Raw genomic sequence first — 23,578 nt, 5'->3', positions numbered from 1 at the left:
TTATTAGGCTGTTGCGGAGCATTAAAAATAGTTGCAGGTAGATTTTCAGCAGCGACTACGCAAGATTTCGGCCGGTGATCAGACCAGTCGGTATCATAGTGTAAAAAGCAATTCTTTTTTTTTTTATTTAACGGCAATATTTATAATTTGTTCTTCCAATATTTCCACTGCGAGATAATGCACTTTCGTTTTGATAAATATTTTCTAGAACCAATATTTTTGGTTTGGTGTTAATATTAAGGTTCAAACGCCCTATAATAATACTTGGTCGATGGTGGGGAATCAATTTTATAAAAAAAAGCTTTGTAAATGGTAAAACATTTTAATTCATAATAATATATTATATACAGAAACATAAGGAAAAATTACAAATAATTAATTGTATAGAACTTTGGAAGCGTAACTCCCACTAATTATAAATTTGTGTCTTGTAAAATAATTTCAGTTAAACATACAAAAGACAGTATAATTAGGGAAAATAAATTTTTTTCACTTTAGCCAAAGAACTTACATACAGGTACACAAAATATACACATAATTTAAATACTATAATTGTGGAAATCTTCAAAAATTATTAACATATTTTATATAACAAAAATCAATACTGAATTCAATCAAAATCTTCAACACAAACCAAAATATGATATGATCTAAGATAAAAATCTTGTTTACATATTTAACAAATTATAAAGCACACATTTTTAAATTGTTCAATCGTAAAAATGATTGAAAAACACAACACACGGAATGTAATACATATTTCTAAAACTCTTGCTAACATTTCAAAACCTTCACTATATCATGGCCGGCCCTGAGCTAAACGGCGCTTGGCGCCAGTAAAATTTTGATGCCCCTTGTCAAAAACAGTAGACGCCAAGGTGTTTTTGTGTAGCGCCGTTTTTATGAAAAATAATATCAAGGGCCATGTTTAAGGACCGTTAGGTGTTAGGTATTATCAGCGCCTTGGCAATTTGGCGTCAATTGCGCCCGCATAGGGCCGGCCTTGTTCTATTTATGTTATTACTTATTTCAGTATATGACTGTTGTGTATACAAATACAAAATAAAACTGTTAAAAGTTTATTGCGTGGCCATGTTAACATGACCACAATCGCCTCTCAACCTAACCTAACCCAACTGCGCTCCTCTTCATTATATTCTTCTTCACATATATATATATACATATATTGCACAAGGGTCCCAACTGCCGGAACCAGTGGGACTATTCATCCCCATTTGGGGTATGTTGTGAGGCTGAAGTGAGTGAGAAATGGAAGCAGATGGAGAAGAGAAGGTAGGGGAGTACCCTATAGTGATTTGTTTTTGGGGTATTATGCAGTGTCCATCATCAGGGCAGATCTAATCAGATGTAACCAGATTACACATCTGCCCTGATGATGAATACTGCAATGCTGTCCGAAACGTTGGCTAAAGAAGGAGGTAGCGAAACACGGCATAACACCCCAAAAACAAATCACTATAAACTCTTAAAAGTAAAATCTGCTTTTGAATGAATAGACATTTTTACATGGGAGCGCAAATTACTCGCCACGTTATGAACAAATTCGCAAAGTCCAAATTCGGCAAAATAAATTTCTTATATTTTCAGAGTCGAATATTTCGTTTATGTATTTAGTTAAGACACTTTTATAAATGTTCATAATTTACATCCCAGCAACCAACCAGCTTTGTGTTTCACGTCCAGACGTGTCTCGATGTGATAGTATAATATGTTTCTACAACTGATCCATATTATACGATGTTGAATATGCTTAAAATAAAGTAAAATAATGCTTATACAGTGGTGCCTCACACAACGAACGCCTCGCACAGCGAATGCTGCACACAACGAACTTCCTTTTCGTTCATTTCACGATTCATACAACGAACTTCGCTTCACACAACGAACTTCGCTTCACACAACGAAGTCGCCCGATCTTCTACGATCACTGCCGATTAATTGCATCCTCCCGCGCAGGCAGTCGTTAGACTCGTTAGTCACTGCGTAGTACGCTTAACTTACGCACGTATTGCAGCAATCGTTCTTCATTACGAATTAAATCGCACACGTATCACGGCAGTCGTCCTTTTAAGATAAACTCAACATTTTTTTTATATGATATATGATATGAGCAACAATCAAACAATCAACCAATTCCAACTGCTGACATCAAGAACATCCTGGTCAAATGAAAAGCAGTTCAGGAGTTTACCAATGCCCACTATCCGGATTCCGCTGAAGCAAACAGGATCAACGACCTGTACTCCGATACTCTTGTCCGTTATTTCCGGCAGATGTTGAAGAAAAGAGAGAAACAAACGACTTTGGACAGGTTTTTCACTGCACCATCGGCGGAAAATGGATGAAGATGTGCAAGATTCGATTATTTCTCAAAATTAAAAAATGTGTGTTTTTTTCATTATGTTTTTAGATGTATCTAAATAAAAATAATAACAAAAAATTTATCTTTTTTTTATGTCATCTTACCATATTTTATGCTACAGAACGAATTATTTTTTTTAACATGTATTGTTATGGGAAAACGCGTTTCACATAACGAACTTTTCGCATAACGAACTTGCTCCTGGAACGAATTAAGTTCGTTGTGTGAGGCACCACTGTATATGGAATGTAATACGACAATTGGGTTTATTCTCTTTTTCACATCTATTTTTACAAGTTTTCATAGTACAAGTCACTATTTTGCTGTGTTATTTCGTAAAATGAACCGATGATGCCTCGATGCTAGTTCGAACAAGAATGATGACGTCACATTCTCAAGATTCACGGGAAGCCATACGCGAGCCCAGCCGGCTCCAATGGAACCGGTATGGGGAGTGGGGAATAATACGCTTTTAATCACTTAGGGCAGGTCTACTAATATTCATATGTCTATGGGCTGATGCCATTTCAAGCAATTTTACGATTCTGAACGGTGATCATTCACCAGAGCGATACTGAATTAGCGAATATTGGACATAAGCTCTATTTGGTTAGGTTAGGTTATTAGGATATAGCCACGCAAAAACCAGCAGTTTTATTTTCAATTGTATTTTGCGTCCGTACAACAATAACAAACCCTTATTTTTACATTATTCTATAATTATTGTGTTACATAATTTTGCCTTAAAAATGCTTTCATCTTATGTATATATATAGTGAACAAATAGTTTAAAACATAATATTTCTTTACTTACATAATATTATGTGAGTAAAATAAGTTTAAAGTGTTCAATGTTTGTATTTTCAGTTGGTTTTATTTAAAAATCATTGACAACTAATAAATTTATAATGTGATATAATGAAGTCTTATTTAAAACGGTGGCTAGTTCACTTTATTTTAGAAATTCTTTTATAGACAGTAAAACTACATTAGGCATCACAAAAATCGCATATCTTCTAACCCAAACAATACTGATATCAATTGAAAGTACATTTAACGACCTCTTATCAGATAATAGTTTCATTTCGCAAATGAAACAAATTTTCCGAGTTAAAAAAATGCTGCGCATATACTCTTTACAGGTGCGACAACTTGCGTCATCTTCGTGGGATATAAAAGGAGCAGTTTAAGTGAAATGTAGGTCATTCACTATCCGAACATTGAAGAAGACGCACATAAATAATTAGCGCTAGAAAATAACCCCTTGAAATGGACACCACTGCCTACGAACCCTCTAAAGTGGTGGCACTACTGCAATCAGGGATGCGACAGTGTGATGTCGCTCGGCAACTAAAATTAAGCCATTTTTCCGTTCGACGTATTTTCCAATGGTTTCAAGAGACTGGTGGTTTTATCCCGAGGCATGGATCAGGGCGACGAACGCTGCACACCCGAAAGAGACAATCATTGTCTCATAAGATTTTGCAACAGGTGCGATTTTTGTGACCCTGAGTGTAATTAGGTGCTAAAACATTGTTTTTAGCTTTGAGAATGTAAGACTCAGTATTATAATGTGCAGATAAATGTTGGCGATGGATGTCTGTCCGATAGTAACTTGTAAGATAAGCTAATAGCTGCACTTTAACATTATGAAGTTAGAGACAGCTAGATATACTATCTAACGTGAAAAATATGATTTATTTTAGTTTAGAAGACTACTACATAGTACTAATGCTGCAGTGTGCGAACATTATTGTATTCAGATTTTAAAAATTGTCATGCTATCGGACTTTGCGGTTGACAATGCTACTCAATAGGCCGGAGTGAATTTTTTAAAATCCCTATATGTTCAATCATTGACCCTAAACTACATGAGAAAAAACCCAAAATTTTATTGACCTGCGATGATATCTTCAGGTGACGCGGTTAACCCTAAATTTACAAAAAACTATTTTTTTCAATGTTACTAGGGCTCGTCACAAAGCGCAATTTAAGTAACTTTTATTGCTAGTGTTCTACTATTGATTCTCGCTCTTGCAACACTTTCTAGTGATTTCCGTTAAAACAAACTCAAATTTATAATAAAAACACATAAATTTGTTTTTGACCACGATAGTTTTATTTTCACTCTACCGGTTTCGGAAGATCCCTTCCTTCGTCAGGAGAATATTTTGAAACTCAAATTGTCTGAGACGCGAAGCGCGTGAAACTCAAAATCATTCCCATGCATCGATTTTTTTGATGCCACACTTATTTACCTAAAAATACCCAACGCAAGAAAAGATTTGTTCTGAATTTTATATGATGAACCAAAACAGTTGAAATACAATATGTTACCGACTAATTGTGATGTTATAAAGTACCATTTGTACATGAAAAACTATTTATTATTCTTGAATAATGGAAAAAGTGTATAAGAGAAGTATGTGAAATATTAGCAAAATATATAGAAAAAGTGTGGTAAAATTCTTATATTCCTGTCGTAAACCCAACAGGGTCAATGATTAAATATACGGGAATTATGAAATTCTAAAAACAAAAAAAATCACTCTGGCCTATTCACTAGTTAAACTTTCAGACAAAAAATCTTTCTGATAGTCCCATGGTATTGTGCACGATAGCACTACTTTTGACTGATACTTATATTTCCAGATAAGCATTATACCAGGCAGATAACGACAGACGTAATATTATTACAATATATACTTCAGACTGCATTATTTTGGTATTTTTCCATCAACTGTTTATTATCTGAACATTAAAATATCGGCCTGTATATAGTGCATTATTACAAGAATGAATTAATTGCATCTAATTTGGGAATGTTTATTACTCGCTTTTGTACTTTGCGTTAATTTAATCTAAAAATTACCAATTTAATATTAAAAATATTGAGTTCAAATCAGTATATAGGCTCACCGCTGATAGCTTTATGATAACCTCTCACTCTTTCTCTTAAAAGAGCCTTGCAACAGAAGGAGAGGTCATAAATCAAAGAAAGGTTACAATAGAGTTATTAGCGGCAGGACCATAGTTTGATTTGGTACTCACTTAATAAGGCAGCTATTAACAGCTATCTGGATCATAAAAAATTGTCTCTAAGCTTATTGTGTTTTCATTAATTAAAAAACTGCAGTCACTTTTTATTGTACGGTTAAATAATTAGTATGGCGCAATCAACTATGGCCTATTTTATAAGGTTTGCCCTTCTAAATACTAATATATTTCAGAAAGAAATAAAAAATGTTTTGACAAATTTACAGTAAGAACAGTCTATTTATTCATTCAGTTGTCGATTAGGTGGTCACATGTGGCAAATAATAAATATTTTGTAATTTTTTTTTGATAACACTATGTTTGCCTGCATTATTTAGTTTTTTCTCAGAAGTCGGGAGTTCTGTACGGAGCCTGCAGATACTACAATAGTACACAACTGTGACCTGGTAGCCATCTCTGGTCTGGAGCCCATAGATACCTGAGAACCCTCAAGTCCGTGCAAACTCGAGAAATCCGTCTCCCCACAGATTCTAGTCAGTGGAACTCAAGACAAGTGGGAATGCTGTGTTTGTTTTGCCGGTATTTCAATATGTGCTTAACATTCATACAAGAATAAGATATAGAATAAGTTTTTTTGTTTACTCATTCTCGGCTGTGACACAACCTGCTAGCTTTTGCGTTTCCTTCCTCCTACAACACTGGTCTCTCAAAGGTCCAAGTTCATTCAATTCTCTCCTTAAACAGACCCTATGCACAACATTACCAAACGTGATATAACTGATATCCTTCAAACAATTTTTTAAACAAAAGGTTGAAATTCTTAGCCTATAAAACGCTAATGGATATTTTCGCCAAAGTTTGTACATTGAATTTATGTCATGTCCCACGATTTTGATTAGCTTTTTCAAGTTAACCTCTCGGACAAAGACTATTATTTACTTTGTGTTCCTTTGCGATCTGTCAAAACGTGAAAATATTTGTGATATTTATGAGTTTTGTTAAAAGCTTCATAACTCACGTTTTGGGAAACGTAGCCTCATTCTAAAAGATGTTTTGGAAAGATTATGAAATTCACTATCGTATTATATTGTTATACGTAAATATTTGCGTTTCTAAATATACATTTTCTGAAAACGTCAAAATATGTAAAAATCGCTGACCATTATTTCAAAGCTGTGAAAAATGTACTTTTTTCTGAGTATCATAAAGAAATAACACTTTATATATTGAAGAAATATAATTAAAAACTATTAGTCACCTCAAAATATTAACCGTCCAAACTAAAATATTTTTAATAAATTATTTAGAAACGCAATAAATTATGAACGAACAAGATGACAGATTCAATCGACTTATAATGCACCACTACATTCCATAGATATTGTTGAATACAGACGCGTAGCGTTATTCATTATCGATACTCTGTTTTTTAAATCATGGCAATCCGTATACTAGTGATGGAAATAAATCGATTTTTGTAAAATCTCGCGCGTTTACGTGAAAAGACGTTCTAATGTCTTGACAGCTATTATCATATTTACGTCTTTTGACGTTCTAATGTTCTGAGTGGTTAAGTATTATGGAATATTGGATAATTATATATTTTTAACATGAAAATTTATCAATTTATTTTATTTAGTCACTTAAATACAACTGTCGAATCTGTATATATTTTTAATTAATTATTTAGATCCAAAGATAGTGTGTTTTTACCATTTCTCATTTCTACATTTCTTGAAACAAAATTTTATTTTGTAATTAATTTTAGGCGTATAAGATTAATTTGGTGGTTTCGCAAAAAGCTTACATAATATAATTTTTTAGAAAATATACAATTTTGACGTAAATTTCAACCAACATTGAAAAAAATCACATTTAACATTTGTGGTATCCGTTAGTTCGATTCCGCGACCAGATTTATTTATTTTTAACAATATTTTTAGGCGCTTTTATGCAGAAATAGTTTATAAAATTATAAACAATTATATAACTGTTTTACAGTTTTGGTTATTCTTTTTTTTTGTGCATAAATGAAATGCTCCAGCAAAAATCTTTTGTATTTATCGAGTGATGCATTGAAAATGTTCACTGATGAATCTACATTATTATTCAGGGCAATGAGAAGTATATATTACGGTAGTTAGTCCCAGAATTTCCGCACTGAAAAAAATCCCCGACTTCTAGTAATCTAGTATTGGTGGAAACATAAAAATAAAGCGTAAAGTAACATAATGAAAAACATGTACAAACTTTGATGAAAATGCTCTGATACATAATATTAAAGATACAACAGAAAACATCAAAACCGTCCCATATAAATGCATAGGCAATATGCCTCTAGCGAAAAATTCATAGAAATTAGGTTTAAATCCATTTGATTGAATTTAGTGCTGCCTTAAATTTTTTACATATACTTATTCTGCTTCACGCTTAATATGCAAAAAAATTATAAACAGCACTTTGTTTCAACTATTTATGCCAGGGGAGATGGAAAAAGATGCAAAAGTTCCATTTTTTAATTTCCATCAAAGTTAAGTTTGAAAGTTAGGAAATAAACATAAATTATTAAAATAACCTAACAACCTAAAAATCTATTTTGTGCAAGTTTTATTAAATAGTTGTCTCCAATAGATATTTAAGTTGAAATCAAGTGAATACGTGTATTAATTAAGGCGCTAAGTGCCCAAAAAATCGAAAACGATGTTTTTACAGAAATGTATTCTATGTACCGATGCCAATAACCCTAAATAGGATCCAAGTGCCTCAGGCAGTTCAAAAAAATACTATAAATTGATGAAGTCTGGCATCGCTGTAACTCCATTGGTATGTTATCTTTTAAAATGGTCTAAGTGCCACAACAGTGTTCATTGACATTCCATATAAAATAGCCGGCGATGGTGTGTTGACAGTCGCGAGCTTGCTTGTAAAACGCCATCAAAAAGGTAAAGGAAGTGTGCAAAATGCGAAAAAAAAACTAAAAACCAGTGGCCAAGAGTATTCCACACTAAATAATAAAGTCATTCCTGCCAAAAAACCACCAAATTCTGAGGTATGTGTATAATATTATTTTTCTGTACATTTTGTTAGTTTTGGTACTGACGCGCTAGTGATGTGCATGCCTGTCGTAATAATATTATACATTCATATTGTACATATTAATTTCGAATCCAATCATTTTGTAAACAGATAATTCTTTTAATTCCACTGTTTTTCTTATGTATTCGTAACTTTTAATTTATTATACCTACTTATTTCATGGAAAATAAAAATTAAGTTTTTTAGTGTCGTTATGTTTCATAAAGCCGTTTCCAATGATATATTGGTCTTTCGTGATGTTGATAACAATAATATTAATAAAAACATTGATATGACCTCCGAACTTTTATTAATCAAAATGTATGCTTTCACAATACATAATGGGGTTGGCCAGGCAAAGCTTATTGTAGATGTCGCCATCGGTGAAGAGTGTCAACCAAATGTCAAATACAAAATTATCTATGCTTTTTCCATACATTTTGGTAGGTATGTATTGTATTATTTTCTTAAACTGTTTATTATAATTTGCATTTTGTTTGGTAGAGCGGTACCTACTTTTGAAACACTGTACTCCTTTTAAAATATGTTTATAGGTTTTATGAAAAGTTATATTCCTATGTTTAATTTTCACACACCGACACTTTTTATTATGTTTTAATCATTTAAATAAATATGTACTTGTACATCAGAATTTTTACTTATTTAATTAAACAAATAAGTGATTTGTTTTATTTATATGCACATCCCTATTCCCCATGTGAAGGTTGTGCACTTAGATCTGCCAGAGCCCCTGAGTTGACACTTAGAGCATTAAATAAAATTCTTATTGTGGAGCTTCACCGTAACCGTCGTTGTCCGTTTTAAAATTTTATTTTGTAGAAATGCAAAATTAATTTATGCTTTTAAATTATGGAAGCCGTCGAGATTGTTCTATACTACTAAGTAACGTTTTTACAAAGGGTAGGCCACATATAATTTTATTAGACAAATCAGTATTTTGTTACAGCAAGCAGTTCTAGTTTTTGGCACTTAGCGCTTTAATTAATACATGTATTCAAGTGTTGATTTTTTAAAGATTGATCATGTAAGAAAAAATAATCATGTTTGAAAAATATCAGCAGCCATCTTGTTTTGTTTATGCATTTATACAGGAAGGTGTCGCTACTATAATACGTGTATACCCACACTATCTAGTTAGGTATATTACAAAAACATTTGGTTGTCAAACAACACCATTCTACCACACAAATTTGCAATGTGGGTTAAAACCGAGCTCAAATTTTGTCAACCCTCTATTAATTTAACAAAGGTTTATTTCCAACTAGATTGTAGGCAAAACCTTTAACCACTTAGAACCTTACCAATAACAATGTTTTAAAATGTACACAACTGAAAAACAACCATTAACGAATGATAAATGGTTGTTAAAACACGTTTATTTGTAAGGGGGCTCAATAACATTTATGACTAACTTGTATGTATTATTATTAAGTTAGTAGTTCTTGTAATTGTTTTAAGCAGAACTTTAAAATTAAAACTCAGTAAATACATGTATTTGTATATTTGACATACATACATAATGTATACTGCATATTTTTATGTATTCAGAAACAGCTATTCAATGACTCTGTCATTTCTATTTAACAAATTTATTAGGATCCGATTGGTTTATTAATTAAAGAATTGCACAAACAACTGTGGCTAAAAACTATGAAGTATTGCAAAATCAAGTGTTTATGATTTGAAAATTTGTTCGTGTAGAAATATTTTAAATGCTTTTAATTAAATGCTGCGATTAGAACACATCTTGGCCTTTGGAATAATCGAGCATTTTGTTTGACAATTATTTTTTATAAGACCAGAAAAATAATATTGCAGGCCTATAAAAACTGCTTGAAAGTTTAAAATTTCCTACTTACGAACCCCTGGTTACGATTTTATTGTATAATGTGGCAAATTAAGTTCTTTAGAAAATGATTGTAAAACATTTAAATATTAATATAATTTAAATTTTATCGGCATCTACATAAGGGGTGTTATTGTTAGTGGCCCGGTTTCAAATGTTACACGACGTTGTGCATCGCCTTAAACGTGTATACTGAAGTATTAGACGATTATAATAAGTGCTACTAGATCAATTATCCGTCTGTTTTAACTCAAACATTTTGCATTTCTTCAGTCTGTAAATTTGTTTGTAAGTTCCGTTTCCGTTTTAATGGTTCAGTCAAGATTCTTTTTTCAAATGTAAAATCGTCAAGTTTATTTGCATTTTTTTCAATATTATGGTACCTATGTGACTGAATAAATTTAAAAAAAAAACAAAGAATTGTCATTTAGTTGACATAATAAAAAAATGTTACGCCAAATAATATATCGTTTATAATTAAGTAGGTAGGTATTTAAGTACCTACTTGCAAAACTTATGATTTCAGATGAAATTTTGGTATTGATTTATTAAATTAGAGAAAATTAAAAACATACTTTTTTGGACACGATGTCTACTGTTCAAATTAAATTTAAATTTAAGCGAACAAATTTTCGTGCGCGGACAAAAATAAATTTCGAATTACGAATTAACAAATTTCGAATTAAAAAAAATTTTGTATGAAAAAATTTTTCAGTGGAAATTTATTTGACGAAAATTTCGAATTACGCGTTTTTTCGAATTATCGGGGTTCGAATTAACGGGGTTCTACTGTACCTGAATCTATGCAGTACGTCGCTATCTATGTATTAATTGTATTGTGACAATGTTATTTCTATCTAAGGCTAAAACAAATTAGTACAGCTTGACATGCTTATCTTTGCATGTGACCAAAAGAAAAGGCAAAGACCTTACAAAACATCTAGACACGTTATTGTCTCAAAAATTAACACAAAATGTGGCAAGTAACAAACAGACTTACGTTTCTAGTAAATTCTTAATTCAAACGTTGTTCGTGCAGTATGATAAAGATAGACATTCAAATAATGTATGTGTATAACGAAATAGATATAGGACTGGGCGGCATTTTTGTATTTAAAAGTCGCTCTGTTGATTGGCTACTTCTGATAGGCAGAAGTTCTCGCTTTCGAAGTATAAAAAGTGCATGGGATCTCCTACGAGTATTCTTGTTAGGCACAAGTTAACCTCTTTTAATGTAAGTGGATAGTTCCAGTGATTAGTTTAAAAAAAATGTTTGCTTAAAAATATTTAGTTAAGGCGATGCACTACGTCGTGTAATATTTTAAATTGAGACGCTATCAATAACAATCCTTACGTAGATGGGATAAGGTTTAAATTCCCGCTTAACACCATCCGCCTGTTTTGATTTATGCAAGAAAAAAAAATGACCAAAAAGTGCCTTTTATTTTATTTTAAATCTATTGATTTTTGCAATCCATAAAATCTACACTAGCAACGCCATCAACTGCAAATTTAAGTGTGTCAAGCTGTACTTTCTTCATTTGATTATTATTGTTACATAATAACTTGTCCTTCGTAATGACTATGCAATCAGCATTACATTGTAACTGTTACACATTATTTATTCATTTGTAATCTGGGTAGCCGTAATCGTAATAGCTAATACATTCCTTTGGTCGACCGTACATTACAAGCTCATAAGTTCTTAACTATAAAGCAGTAAATCTGTTTGTACGCCCCAGTACAAATTCGCAAACTCTGGCATCATGCAATTTGTGCAGTTATTCTGTCTGTAATTTTTAGGTTAACGCAAAGGTTGGGAAAATATGGCTAGTCAGAATTGAAAGCATTTAAAGCAATGTTTCGATCCTGAATGGCAGCTTATAAAATGAGCAAGTGAAAATTTTTCATCTGCGATGTGTATGGCAATTCGCGACAATACGAGCTTGGGAAAAGTTATTTTACAATACAGTGAGAAAACCAGCAATGTGTCATTAATCCAATCAAATACTTTTAAGTATAATCTCTAATAAGCAATACACAACTAGTAATAAAATTAAAATATCCTATACCTACTCAAAAGTACATTAATAACAAATATTATATTAACTATAGAATTATCCATGTTTTTTCCAAAAAAAACTAACTCTGAATATTATTGTATTGTTTGCCATTTTCGATGCCAGACATAATATTTTAGATTTTTTTCACGTTTGGTTTTTTTGTCCTCACGCTTTTTGATTTTGGCGATCACAGGGGTGGAGTCAGAAGATCTGCGTAGAGTAAGAGGGCCTCCTTTAGGGGCGTAGCCACTTGGGATCCGCCACTGACGGCAGCACACTCTACCAGTTCTGGATATAATCCTTAAATAAAAATGACAATTTGAAATAATATTATTTTTAATATGGTCGATGTTATAATGTTCTGAAAAATTTAGCCGCTAGAGTTCTGCCCAATATTTCATATCAGCAAGAAAATATAATACATGTATTATGTCCTGAAGAGATAGTAAATATACAGGGTGTATCAGAATGTACCCCAACGAATATAACCTGTGATTCCTGAGCATATTTAGAGTAAAAATTGTTGTCCAATGATCTGTCTCGTCTGTATGGTGCTGCATCACTTGACATGCTGAAGTTATGCCCAGCTGAGTAGGAGGCATTATAAATATCCTAAAGTATTTGCTTTTACTATGAGACAAGCATTAACCCTTCAGGCCTCTGGCATATTAAAGACGCTGTCAGAAAGTCGGAGAATTTGTGTGGATTTCTGCTAATCCATAAAATTCAAATTATTAGGATATTTCTGAATGTATCCCAAAACTAAAAACTGTCAATTAAAGGTGATGAAATATGCTTTCAAATTTATTATTAGAAATAAACATATAATTTTTCACGTATTAAAATTGAATGAACATAAAAAAGTTTTAAAAATGGCTTATCTTACGTTTTCTCATCTAAACACTGAACTAAAAATACCAATAATGAAAAACAAAAATTTACTAGACAGATGTATTATAAACATTATGGCCACCTCACTTTATGCCGTTTCATATAAAAATATTTACTAAAAAATTGTTAATTATTTAATAAAAATGTTTTATTAAAAAAATGTATTAAAAATATTACTATCACCTCACTTTCTTATTGTTATGTACAAAAAACTTTCACAAAGTTTCATAAATTTTTCTCACATTGCAATTTAAATTATTCTGTTGTATATATTTGAATATAAAACTTGGTATTTTTTCTTTCTAACGCCGTTTAGTTAATATTTCTAACTATGACGGTAAAGGAGACAACGATTTATTTCATATGAGCTGTTCCGAAAAACAAACAAATTAGCTGTTGTTTATTTGGGTTTCTTTGTACAACTTTTTTTCTTAGAATCTCATAGATAATTTATTTCAAAGCCGTCAGAGAAGCTACATCAATCAAATAATAAGTTGTTTCTAAACTATTATTAGTGCAAGCGATTCTGACCTTGTCCTTCATACAGTTTCTTTATAAATAAAGGTTAAAATCGCATAAAAAAAAAAAACAAAAAAGCATGATTTTAGTAGAATGGTCCCCGGAGACGCAAACACATTTGAGAGGTTAATAAGACAAATGATTAGGCTATGAATTCTTACCGATAAGTTTTTCCCACGCCTTCCGATCCACCTTTCCCTTGGGTGCCTTCTTCATGGAGTCCACCAGGGTGGCTATGGCCTTCAGCACGAAGGATACCTCCGACAGCTTGGCCCGGGGCACCTCCCCCGCGCCCAGCGCTCCGGCTTGCTGATAGTAACCTCTTATCGCATCACCGAAACGCTCCAGTAGTGATGTCACTGCAAACTCACCTAGAACACAAAACGCGTGTTAGTCTGATATGATTTGAAATTTTCACTGCCAAAAGTATTATCAGGATTTACTTTTGGGGTATTTATTAATTACAGTTAAAGAAATATGTATTATTTCGATTTCTAACTACATAATTCAATGCTTTTATCATAAATATAATATACATATTTTCTAATATAATATAAACATATGTTATTTAAAACAATTTATTATAAGATATAATATGTCTCGACGCCATCTAGTGTGAAATTTAGCACTAATAAAGCCTTTCCTACAAAAATAAAGTTGGTTGTTTACAGGTGAAAAAACATAATAAGCAGTAATTGTTGATTGAAGTACTTAGTACATATTGAATTATTTGGCGTGTTGGAAATAAGCCGACGTAGCTCAGTGGTACAGAGCAACTGACCGGACATCGGAAGATGCGGGTTCAATTCCCGTCGGCGGCATTTATTTTTACTCGGGAGATATTTTCAATTTGTATGGATATTTCAGGAGACTAATTATTGCTTATAATAATTTATTATCCTTTGTGCTATGCATAAAAGAACCTTGTCTTATAAACATTAGTTTATCATTATAAAAAAATAACATATTATTTACTTTTAATCTACAAAATAATTAATGGCCATACATCAATTGCTTTCCTAAGAAAAACTGAAAACCTACAGCACAAACAAACACATGAGACGAGGAAAATAAATGAACTAAAACTTCCCTTATGAAGGTAATAAAATTAGAAAAAAATATAAACAAATTTAAACTCAAATTACTAAAAATATGCAATTGATTCACATTAGCTTTTTTTTTAAATAATGTATCGTCACTTATATTATAAAACCACTTATCACAAAAAATACGAAATTAATTTAACTTTCTTTTAAAACTACGCATGCGCCATGGTTTGAATCGACAAACAAATGTTTTGACCAATCACCGCTGCTTTTGTACAAAGTTTGGCAGCAACGCATATCACAGAATTAAAAATTAAGACGTAATGTTGAAAAGGGTAATTTAATAGTTTTTGAGATATGCGGTAAGATAAGCGACGATATGCAGAAGGATTGTATTACTACTTAGGTAAAGATTAACTACTTAAAAAAACTCACAAACAAATCTTTAAAATTATTCTGCATTAGAGTACATTATAATTTTGTTCACTTATCTTAAGATTGAACTATTTTGTTTTGAATTTGTTTATTCGAGACTCCGTTTTCAGGCTATCGAGAAGGATATAATTCATATCTGAATACCTGGGTATTCAGATATGTTCACTAAACTAAACAATGTTTAAGTTTTACTTTTTCAAAATATGAAAATTCATATGCTTACCATTTTCAGCTGTTAAGTTATCGACATTTTCCAAGAGGGAGAACTGAAGCAGGGTTTCAAAGCAGGTTCGGGCAAATTCTTCTCTTAACGTAACCTCTGGTTCACCTTCTGTAGAAAAAACAAAGAAAAGATATGAATACAAGGTGAACACACTTTGTTTCTACCTACACACCCGTTTCGTGATGGCTGATGCACCAATGACAGAGCTAGGATTTGACACATGTTCAAATCCACATTTGGAGTGTTGTCACCACCGTAGTCAGTTGTAAAATACATTTTGCTCCGTAACGAACTTGCTTGGTTGTTCAGTTCGACAAAATCGCCATTGAGCCCTGTTTATCTCAAGTGACATTTGCTGGGAGATAATCATTGTTATGCTTTGCGTGTGATATTATACCAACAGTTTTTCTTGGGCAAGTCAACCAACGATTATGGGGCACCGCTAAAGTGCATTATAGATTTTCTGCAGTAAGTACGCTTCCTTATGTAATACTCGCTTTGGTGCGTGGCATGCAAACTTGCATCGGGATCATAAGATTTTAAGGCAGAGAGGAAAACAAAATCCTTTGCTTCGACGTGTTGGGTGACGCAAAACAACGCACAACTTTCATTGGTTCCACCCATTGTCTAAATACAACTAGACTCGCCCTATTACCAAAGAAATAACCCCAACCCAATTTTGATTTGGTTCACGTGCACATTTGTGAAAAAGCGCGCGCATTGTGTGGCAATGCGAAGAGGGCACTGTCCATTGCGTTTTTTCTTTTGTTGGACTAGAGTAGAGTTAATTAGTCTCCTAGTCCTAAGTATAATACGTCAATGGTTCCACCGCTTTGGAAGTGTCTGCAGTTTAACCGTAGCTCGGTGACAGTTGGCACACTTCCACGCCATACCTCCCCTTGTTTTTATTATCTATGATCTGAACTGATAAGTCGACCATGCCAGTAAGCAACTACAAAAGTCGAGAATACGTTGGTTCCAAATTTAGTTTATGATGAAGCTTGAATTTTGAATTAATGAGGCATGTGTGAAAAAAAAAAAATTGTTACCTGCATCAGCGGAGAATGCGGTATGTATGGAGCCCTTGTTCAGAAGTCCCACCACCTCAGACAGGAAGGGCGGGGGGATCTTGGAGGCGTACGGCAATATCTCTACCCGGATTACTCCTACCAGTTCACAACACAGCCGCTCGTCTTCAGCTCTGAAAAATAAAACCTCAAGATTTGTACTTTGTGTCTTTTTACGAGTCTTACTTGGTTTTTCATAATATAGAATGGACCCACGTAGGTTATTTCTTCCGTCCGGTATTTCAATAATAGGTGCTACAAAGAATACTCCAGGAGATCGCTTAATATTCGTACATATACAGCGATAACATTATTAAATTGGATTTATTTAAAATTTTATGATAATTTTGTTTACCTGGCCTGGAAGAGAGCGCCGTCCAACACGGAGGGCAGAGTCCCCCAGAATCGGGCGTACTGCTTGGGGTCCTCCCGCGCTAGGGGCAGCCCCGCTTCCAAGGCCTGCAGCAGGGCTGGCAGGGGAGCACCCCCTTCACCCATCCCTTCTAAACCACACTCCCGCAGCACCTGACAAATAAAGATAACAAAATACAGATGTAAATGAGGCATGGAACTGGCAGAGGAAGGATGAAAGTGACCTTGTTAAAAAACCTTAAAAGTTGATATGCGACTGGCCAAAAAAATTCCATATTGTAATGGACCATGCTCGTATGAAAGGTTGTAAAGGGTTAAAAACATGAATGTGAGTATAATCAGATTAAGAAAGTGATGCTTAGATGGTTTGGACATGTAGAGCGGATTAACGAATGATATATATATATATATATGATGAATCAATGAAATATATGTATTATTCTCAAACGGATTCTTGTTTTGCCGGCGTGAAGTGTGCCAAGATTCTTTGCACACAATGGCTCTCCATGGTCACTACCGATAAAGCGGAAGACAGGAGAAGCAGAGAAAGACCAATGAGATCTGGAAAGTCGGAGACCGTAGCTTTCCGTGCGGCGCAGAACCGTGGGGAGTGGTAGAACCCGGTTCTTTAGGACTACCGAAGTGGAGGGGATCACAATTGTGAGTCACAGCAATGAGGCAACAATTCAAGAAGAAGAATGGATGAAATACCTCTACAATATGAAGCAGCAGCGTATTGGGTAGGTTCCTCTGGGGGGCGCAGGCCTGGTAGAGCCTCACTGCTTGGGTCAGGGCTCTGCCTCCGCATGGGGAGGAGCCAATGCGGGATAGACCCAGCAGGGCCCCAAATAAGGCAGGCAGGAGCTCCGTACGCAGTAGGGCTTCCTGGAAATAATTTAAACAAGCGTGTTAACAGTTAATAGACACTGATACACACTTTTCTTCATCCACAATCAAAAATACTATTCAGTTATTCCGACTCTTGGCATTTTGAGTCCTGGGAGCCAGTGGGATAGTATGTATGACATCCCCAAATTTGGGGGAATGTTGTAAGACTGATGGAAGAGGAATTTTAAAAACTCTGTTAAAAAATACTGGTAAAGCCATTTCGATAAGATTTCAATATATTTTTGATGGACTCCTTGGTCGAAGGGTAAGGCTCTCTAAGAAGGTCGAAGGGTAAGGCTCTCTAAGAAGGTCGCAGGTTTAAATCCCTGCGTGTGCAAGTAAATTTTATTTGATGAATTTGTGTTATTTCACATTTATCTTCCGCCATTAACTGGATAAGTACATACCTATATCTCTCTGGCTTTGTTTACTTAATTTTATTTGTGTCATAAATTATGACTCTATTTTAGCACGGGATGGGTTTGTAGCTTACATAATAAAAGATACAAAATTTCAGAACAACATAAGTGTTTTAAATGATAAATAAAAAGTGTAAAAATGCACGGTGGATGGCTGATTTGTTGAGAGGTGTTAATAATGTCAGGTCGTTTCCGCGTCATATATTCTCCTGATATTATTTTGTCACCAAACTGAATAGCCAGGTACTTCTCAGTTCCCCTTTCACACTTCTTTTAGCCTCACAACATTCTCCAAATAGGTATGCCAGAGTGCTGCTGGCTTCGGGTAATTGAACACCTGCAAATCTTAAATTCATTAATTATGAAACAATGATAATCCGTACCTGTTGCAACAACTCCAGACAGTGCAGAACTGCTGAGTGCAGCAGTGACACAGATCCTGTATCCACAATGGTCTGTGGAGAGTGAGCCGAAACCACTATGATGTTTTCTAGGAGATTTCCCAGGGTCGAAAGGTCTTCAGCTGTGAAACTGTAACAACCAACAAAATGGTATAATAAACAAAGTTAAACACTCAGAACATTAGAACGTCAAAAGACGTAAATATGATAATAGCGGTCAAGACATTAGAACGTCTTTTCACGTAAACGCGCGAGATTTTACAAAAATCGATTTATTTCCATCACTAGTATACGGATTGCCATGATTTAAAAAACAGAGTATCGATAATGAATAACGCTACGCGTCTGTATTCAAGAATATCTATGGAACGTAGAGGTGCATTATCTAAGCCGATTGGATCTGTCATCTTGTTCGTTCATAATTTATTGCGTTTCTAAATAATTTATAAAAATATTTTAGTTTGGACGGTTAATATTTTGAGGTGACTAATAGTTTATAATTATATTTCTTCAATATATAAAGTGTTATTTCTTTATGATACTCAGAAAAAAGTACATTTTTCACGGCTTTGAAATAATGGTAAGCGATTCTTACATATTTTTGACGTTTTCATAAAATGTATATTTAGAAACGCAAATATTTACGTATAACAACACAATACGATAGTGAATTGCATAATCTTTCCAAAACATTTTTTAGAATGAGGCTACGTTTCTTAAAATGTGAGTTATGAAGCTTTTAGCAAAACTCGTAAATAACACAAAATTTTTCACGTTTTGACAGTTCTCAAAGGAACACACAGTAAATAAAAGTCTTTGTCTGAGAGGTTAAGAGGCAATAAAAGGAAACAGACAAATGCTAAAGAAGAATGCTCAGCATACCATGGATAGCCAGACACACCAATCTACCCATTCTGGAAGAACTAGGCATCCAAAACAGGCTGTCAAACGTCTACAACATATCCTTCAGGTCATATCCAGGTCTCTTTAACTGTCAGTTCATTTTCTACAGCACGGCCTGTATTAATAAAGATGGCGGTGGTTTAACGCATCGGTGACTTCTTCTGCTTTCCACCTTGCCAGTGACCAGTGAGCTTTTCCAGTTTCGAGTTCTCATTTATCTTAGGATATGTTGTAGACGTTTGACAGCCCGCATCCAAACGGATCAAGAATCACAGGAGTTCGAAACATCAGTATCCACAGCTCTCCATAGAGTGTAGGGTCTTGTTCATTAGGACAATTGCAGTGGGAGTCATGTTCACCGGTAACCCCCCCACACCGGAGGAGGGCAAAACACATCTTATCGGGTTTCATGCAATATCTATGTTATAATAATAATATTGGACAATTTGTATAGCGCCGCTTTTGCGAGATCACCTCAGGGGCGCTTTACAGTTGATGCAGGTATTACAAAAAATATAAATATTACAAAAATAAAGTTAAGTAAAATGAAGAACAGGAACAGGTAACATAAAGGTAGAAGATGGAGACTCTGCAGCAAGAATCCTAGGTGGTGAAGAAACTGAACAAGCTGCTACAGCGGGAGAGTCCACCAACAGTGCCAACACGAGGTTCGTCATCCATCCAGGTATGTGTCTGCTGCTAATAAAGCGCTGACACCATATCCTCACATAGATACCAGACCTTGGCAGCACTGCTGTGACGTTCAACAAAGATAGAAGATGGAAACTCTGCAGCAGAGTCTACCGCGTCCACCAACAGTACCAACACGAGGTTCGTCATCCGTCCAGATGTGTCTGCTGCTAATAAAGCGCTGACACCATATCCTCACATAGATACCAGACCTTGGCAGCACTGCTGTGACGTTCAACAAAGATAGAAGATGGAAACTCTGCAGCAGAGTCTACCGCGTCCACCAACAGTACCAACACGAGGTTCGTCATCCATCCAGATGTGTCTGCTGCTAATAAAGCGCTGACACCATATCCTCACATAGATACCAGACCTTGGCAGCACTGCTGTGACGTTCAACAAAGATAGAAGATGGAAACTCTGCAGCAGAGTCTACCGCGTACACCAACAGTACCAACACGAGGTTCGTCATCCGTCCAGATGTGTCTGCTGCTAATAAAGCGCTGACACCATATCCTCACATATATAACAGACCTTGGCAGCACCGCTGTGACGTTTGGCGAGTCCATCATATCTAGTCTCTATTAATAATAATAACAAAAAATTTGAAAAAAAATATCCCGTTTACACTATTTTTGAAGATATTAAATCTTTAGGAAATATAGACTTATATTATAGGGTGTAAAGTATAGATTGAATGGTTGAACTCACGTGGACTTGATGTTCTGGAAGATGGTGGGGAAGATCTGCACGAGGGCGGTGAGGAAGGCCTGCGAGGGCACGTACTCCCCACTGGGGGGCTGGGCCCCGCCCACGCAGGTGACTACCCCCGAGGTAGGGGGGTCCGCCTGCTCCAGGCGCTGGTTGGTGGCTGAACAAACAAGAAAATGTCAAAATATACAACCTAACCTAGTAAACTATATTGCAACCAATGTTAGAAATAGAATTGAAGAAGTATATTTATGGTATCTTCATGATAATCTAAGCAAAAATCCAAATAATGTATTTTAAACAAAACAGTTCTAATTAAAAAAAAAAGAGACCAAGACCGTATATGTGCGCAGTGTAACATAAAAGTTCATAATGTAGACATTTTAAACAATAACCTTCAGAAATATCGATTCAAAGTAACGTGTACACTGTACAATCATAAATTAATGCATCAGTATATACTGTATTGGAAGCATCTCCTATCTTTATTCTATATTCCTCTTCCTCTCCCCTTTATATACTTATAGTTTTAAGGCATAATAAAACTCGAGTACGTAAAAGTGACTGTAATGATGTGGAAAATGTTAACCGTGCACCTGTGCTAAAAGGATCAAAGATGCTATTTTTTCAGAACACCCCATTGAAATATTGTTTGAATTAATAATCTACAGTGTATACTTTGTCAATGATTATAAAACAGTGTGAATCAGTTTATATTGTTGGAGGGAGACAATAGAGTAATGTTTTGCAGATATGACTTATGGAAATATAAATGGCAGTCCCTTCTTACCACTAGAAGCCTCACGGGCAATATGCACCCAGACCTGCCAGGACAGTGAGCAGACCTCCCGCTCCAGGGTAGCATCGGGGCACCTCTTCATCAGCAATACTTCTTGGAAGGACTTCAGAGCTCCTACCGCTACCTGCAAATAAATTACAAAGGGTTCAATAAAATTAAAAAAAGGTACCTGCCGATTGTGTTATTATTATTGTCTATGTACACTGAAATTGGGGTAGGTACTTTCAAGTTAGATTTTACTTTGTTTGAATGTGTTCCATTTTTAAAACATATTAAATCAAAGCAAATATTATGACAGATGGATTATTAATGGAGGGAAATCAGACTAGTGAAAATTTATAATAGTAAAGATATGAATATGCTTAAATTGGTGGACAGAAGGATTTTCACAGACATGGTATTTCTATACAAAATTCTAAATGATGCATTTGATAGTACAGAATTGCTTGCATTTTTTTTTATTTTTAAAGAAAGACAAACATTCTCGAGTTACGAATAGCCTGACAATATTTGAAAATCTCCTGCTACCACCCCAGTAGGCGGAAAATGTTGCTTGTGTTGTGATAGAGATAGAGGAATTAGCCAGCCGAGGAATTGAACACACGACACCTGGGTGGGACCCAAAAGCCATATCAACATTGCAACCATTGCATTGATAATAAGTTTTCAGATTTCACTATGTAATCCTAGAAGTCGGGGTTTAATTCAGTACAGAAATTCTGGGACTAACCTACCATGTGTACTCCTCCTTGCCCAGAATACTAAGAGAGGGAAATAATTATACCGAGGCAGTAAATTTATCACTAAACAAACACAAAAGATTGTTACTGAGGCAGTTCAGTTAAGTATAATAAATACTGTATAATTTGTACCATTCATATGCAAAAGCCCCTCAGAAGGGCGTTGGCAAAAAATAAAGTAGTTTATAAGGGAAAAGGATTAGGAAAAAGGGGGTTAGAAAATTTTTTGATTTTGGTTGAAGGTTTGCATAATATGTATTATTAATTTATATCTTGTTACATAAAGATCCCAACGAGTTATAAAACTCTTTTAGAGTTGTGTATTTGATGTTATAAGAATAATTTGAGGATAATAAACAGAACACAAAGAGAATAATTATTTCAATTATAAGAGCGTAATGTAACTGTTTTACTCACTTCGTGGTTTTGGCAAAGAGCGAAGTTCTGTATGAAGTCAAGCAGGACAGCCCAAGCGCGGGCAAAGTCTCCTAGACCCTGCAGCACCTGGTGCTTGGTATGGAACACCCGTGCCACTCCCGATAGTGTTAACACCTACAATCAATCAGACATTATTAATAATTCATATTGGAAAATGTCTGACATGCTAAATTTGCAAGAATATTCTCATTCTACAACTGGACCATGGATGGTTTGCTGCAGAACACAAAACTTATGATTGCGAATAACAAGAGTTCAGCATTCTTACGATAACAGATCAAATTTGAGTTCATTGAACGTGAATAACGCACATCACAGACAACCGAAATTAATATGTTTGATATGAACATGGTTGGTTATGAACCTGTGTTTCTGCCCACTGCTTCTGAGCCGTGTTCCTGGAGTGATGGATGAGGATGTGTTCCCCGGTATCCACCTTCTCGGAACTTGCCATATTAGCCTGGTTTTGGACCTGAATAAACACAAAAACACATTTTAATTAATTTAAATGCTTACACTTTGTCGAATCCATCTTGTATTAAATTTTAGAAGAGACTCCATGAAGTCATATTTGGTAATTTTCTATATATATGTATCTCTCTAATCTATGAATTAAATGACAGCAATCTCCCCCATTGGTCTAAAATGAGT

At 34.6% G+C, this 23,578-nt stretch overlaps 1 protein-coding gene across 1 annotated transcript in view; it reads right to left on the bottom strand.

Annotated features, from left to right (window-relative positions):
* Positions 1-11,777: 11,777 nt before the first annotated feature.
* The window catches only part of mon2 (Mon2 homolog, regulator of endosome-to-Golgi trafficking), a 55,859-nt gene continuing 44,058 nt past the window's right edge, over positions 11,778-23,578 (bottom strand). The window contains exons 24-34 of the mRNA XM_089649353.1: positions 23,292-23,399; positions 22,907-23,041; positions 21,741-21,873; positions 20,951-21,110; positions 18,629-18,776; positions 17,650-17,823; positions 16,922-17,091; positions 16,549-16,700; positions 15,500-15,607; positions 13,957-14,166; positions 11,778-12,685 (exon numbers count right to left, since the gene is read on the bottom strand). Of these exons, the coding sequence (XP_089505479.1) occupies positions 12,573-12,685; positions 13,957-14,166; positions 15,500-15,607; positions 16,549-16,700; positions 16,922-17,091; positions 17,650-17,823; positions 18,629-18,776; positions 20,951-21,110; positions 21,741-21,873; positions 22,907-23,041; positions 23,292-23,399 (1,611 nt within the window). The 3' untranslated portion in view covers positions 11,778-12,572. The remainder of the gene's footprint in view (positions 12,686-13,956; positions 14,167-15,499; positions 15,608-16,548; positions 16,701-16,921; positions 17,092-17,649; positions 17,824-18,628; positions 18,777-20,950; positions 21,111-21,740; positions 21,874-22,906; positions 23,042-23,291; positions 23,400-23,578) is intronic.

The sequence above is a fragment of the Hesperophylax consimilis genome, chromosome 29 (genome assembly GCF_061612785.1).
Source record: "Hesperophylax consimilis isolate HC1 chromosome 29, BYU_Hcon_1.0, whole genome shotgun sequence".
In the NCBI taxonomy this organism is placed as follows: Eukaryota; Metazoa; Arthropoda; class Insecta; order Trichoptera; family Limnephilidae; genus Hesperophylax; species Hesperophylax consimilis.
Note: the sequence above shows the minus strand (reverse complement) of the source record. Positions and strands in the feature narration are given on the sequence as shown.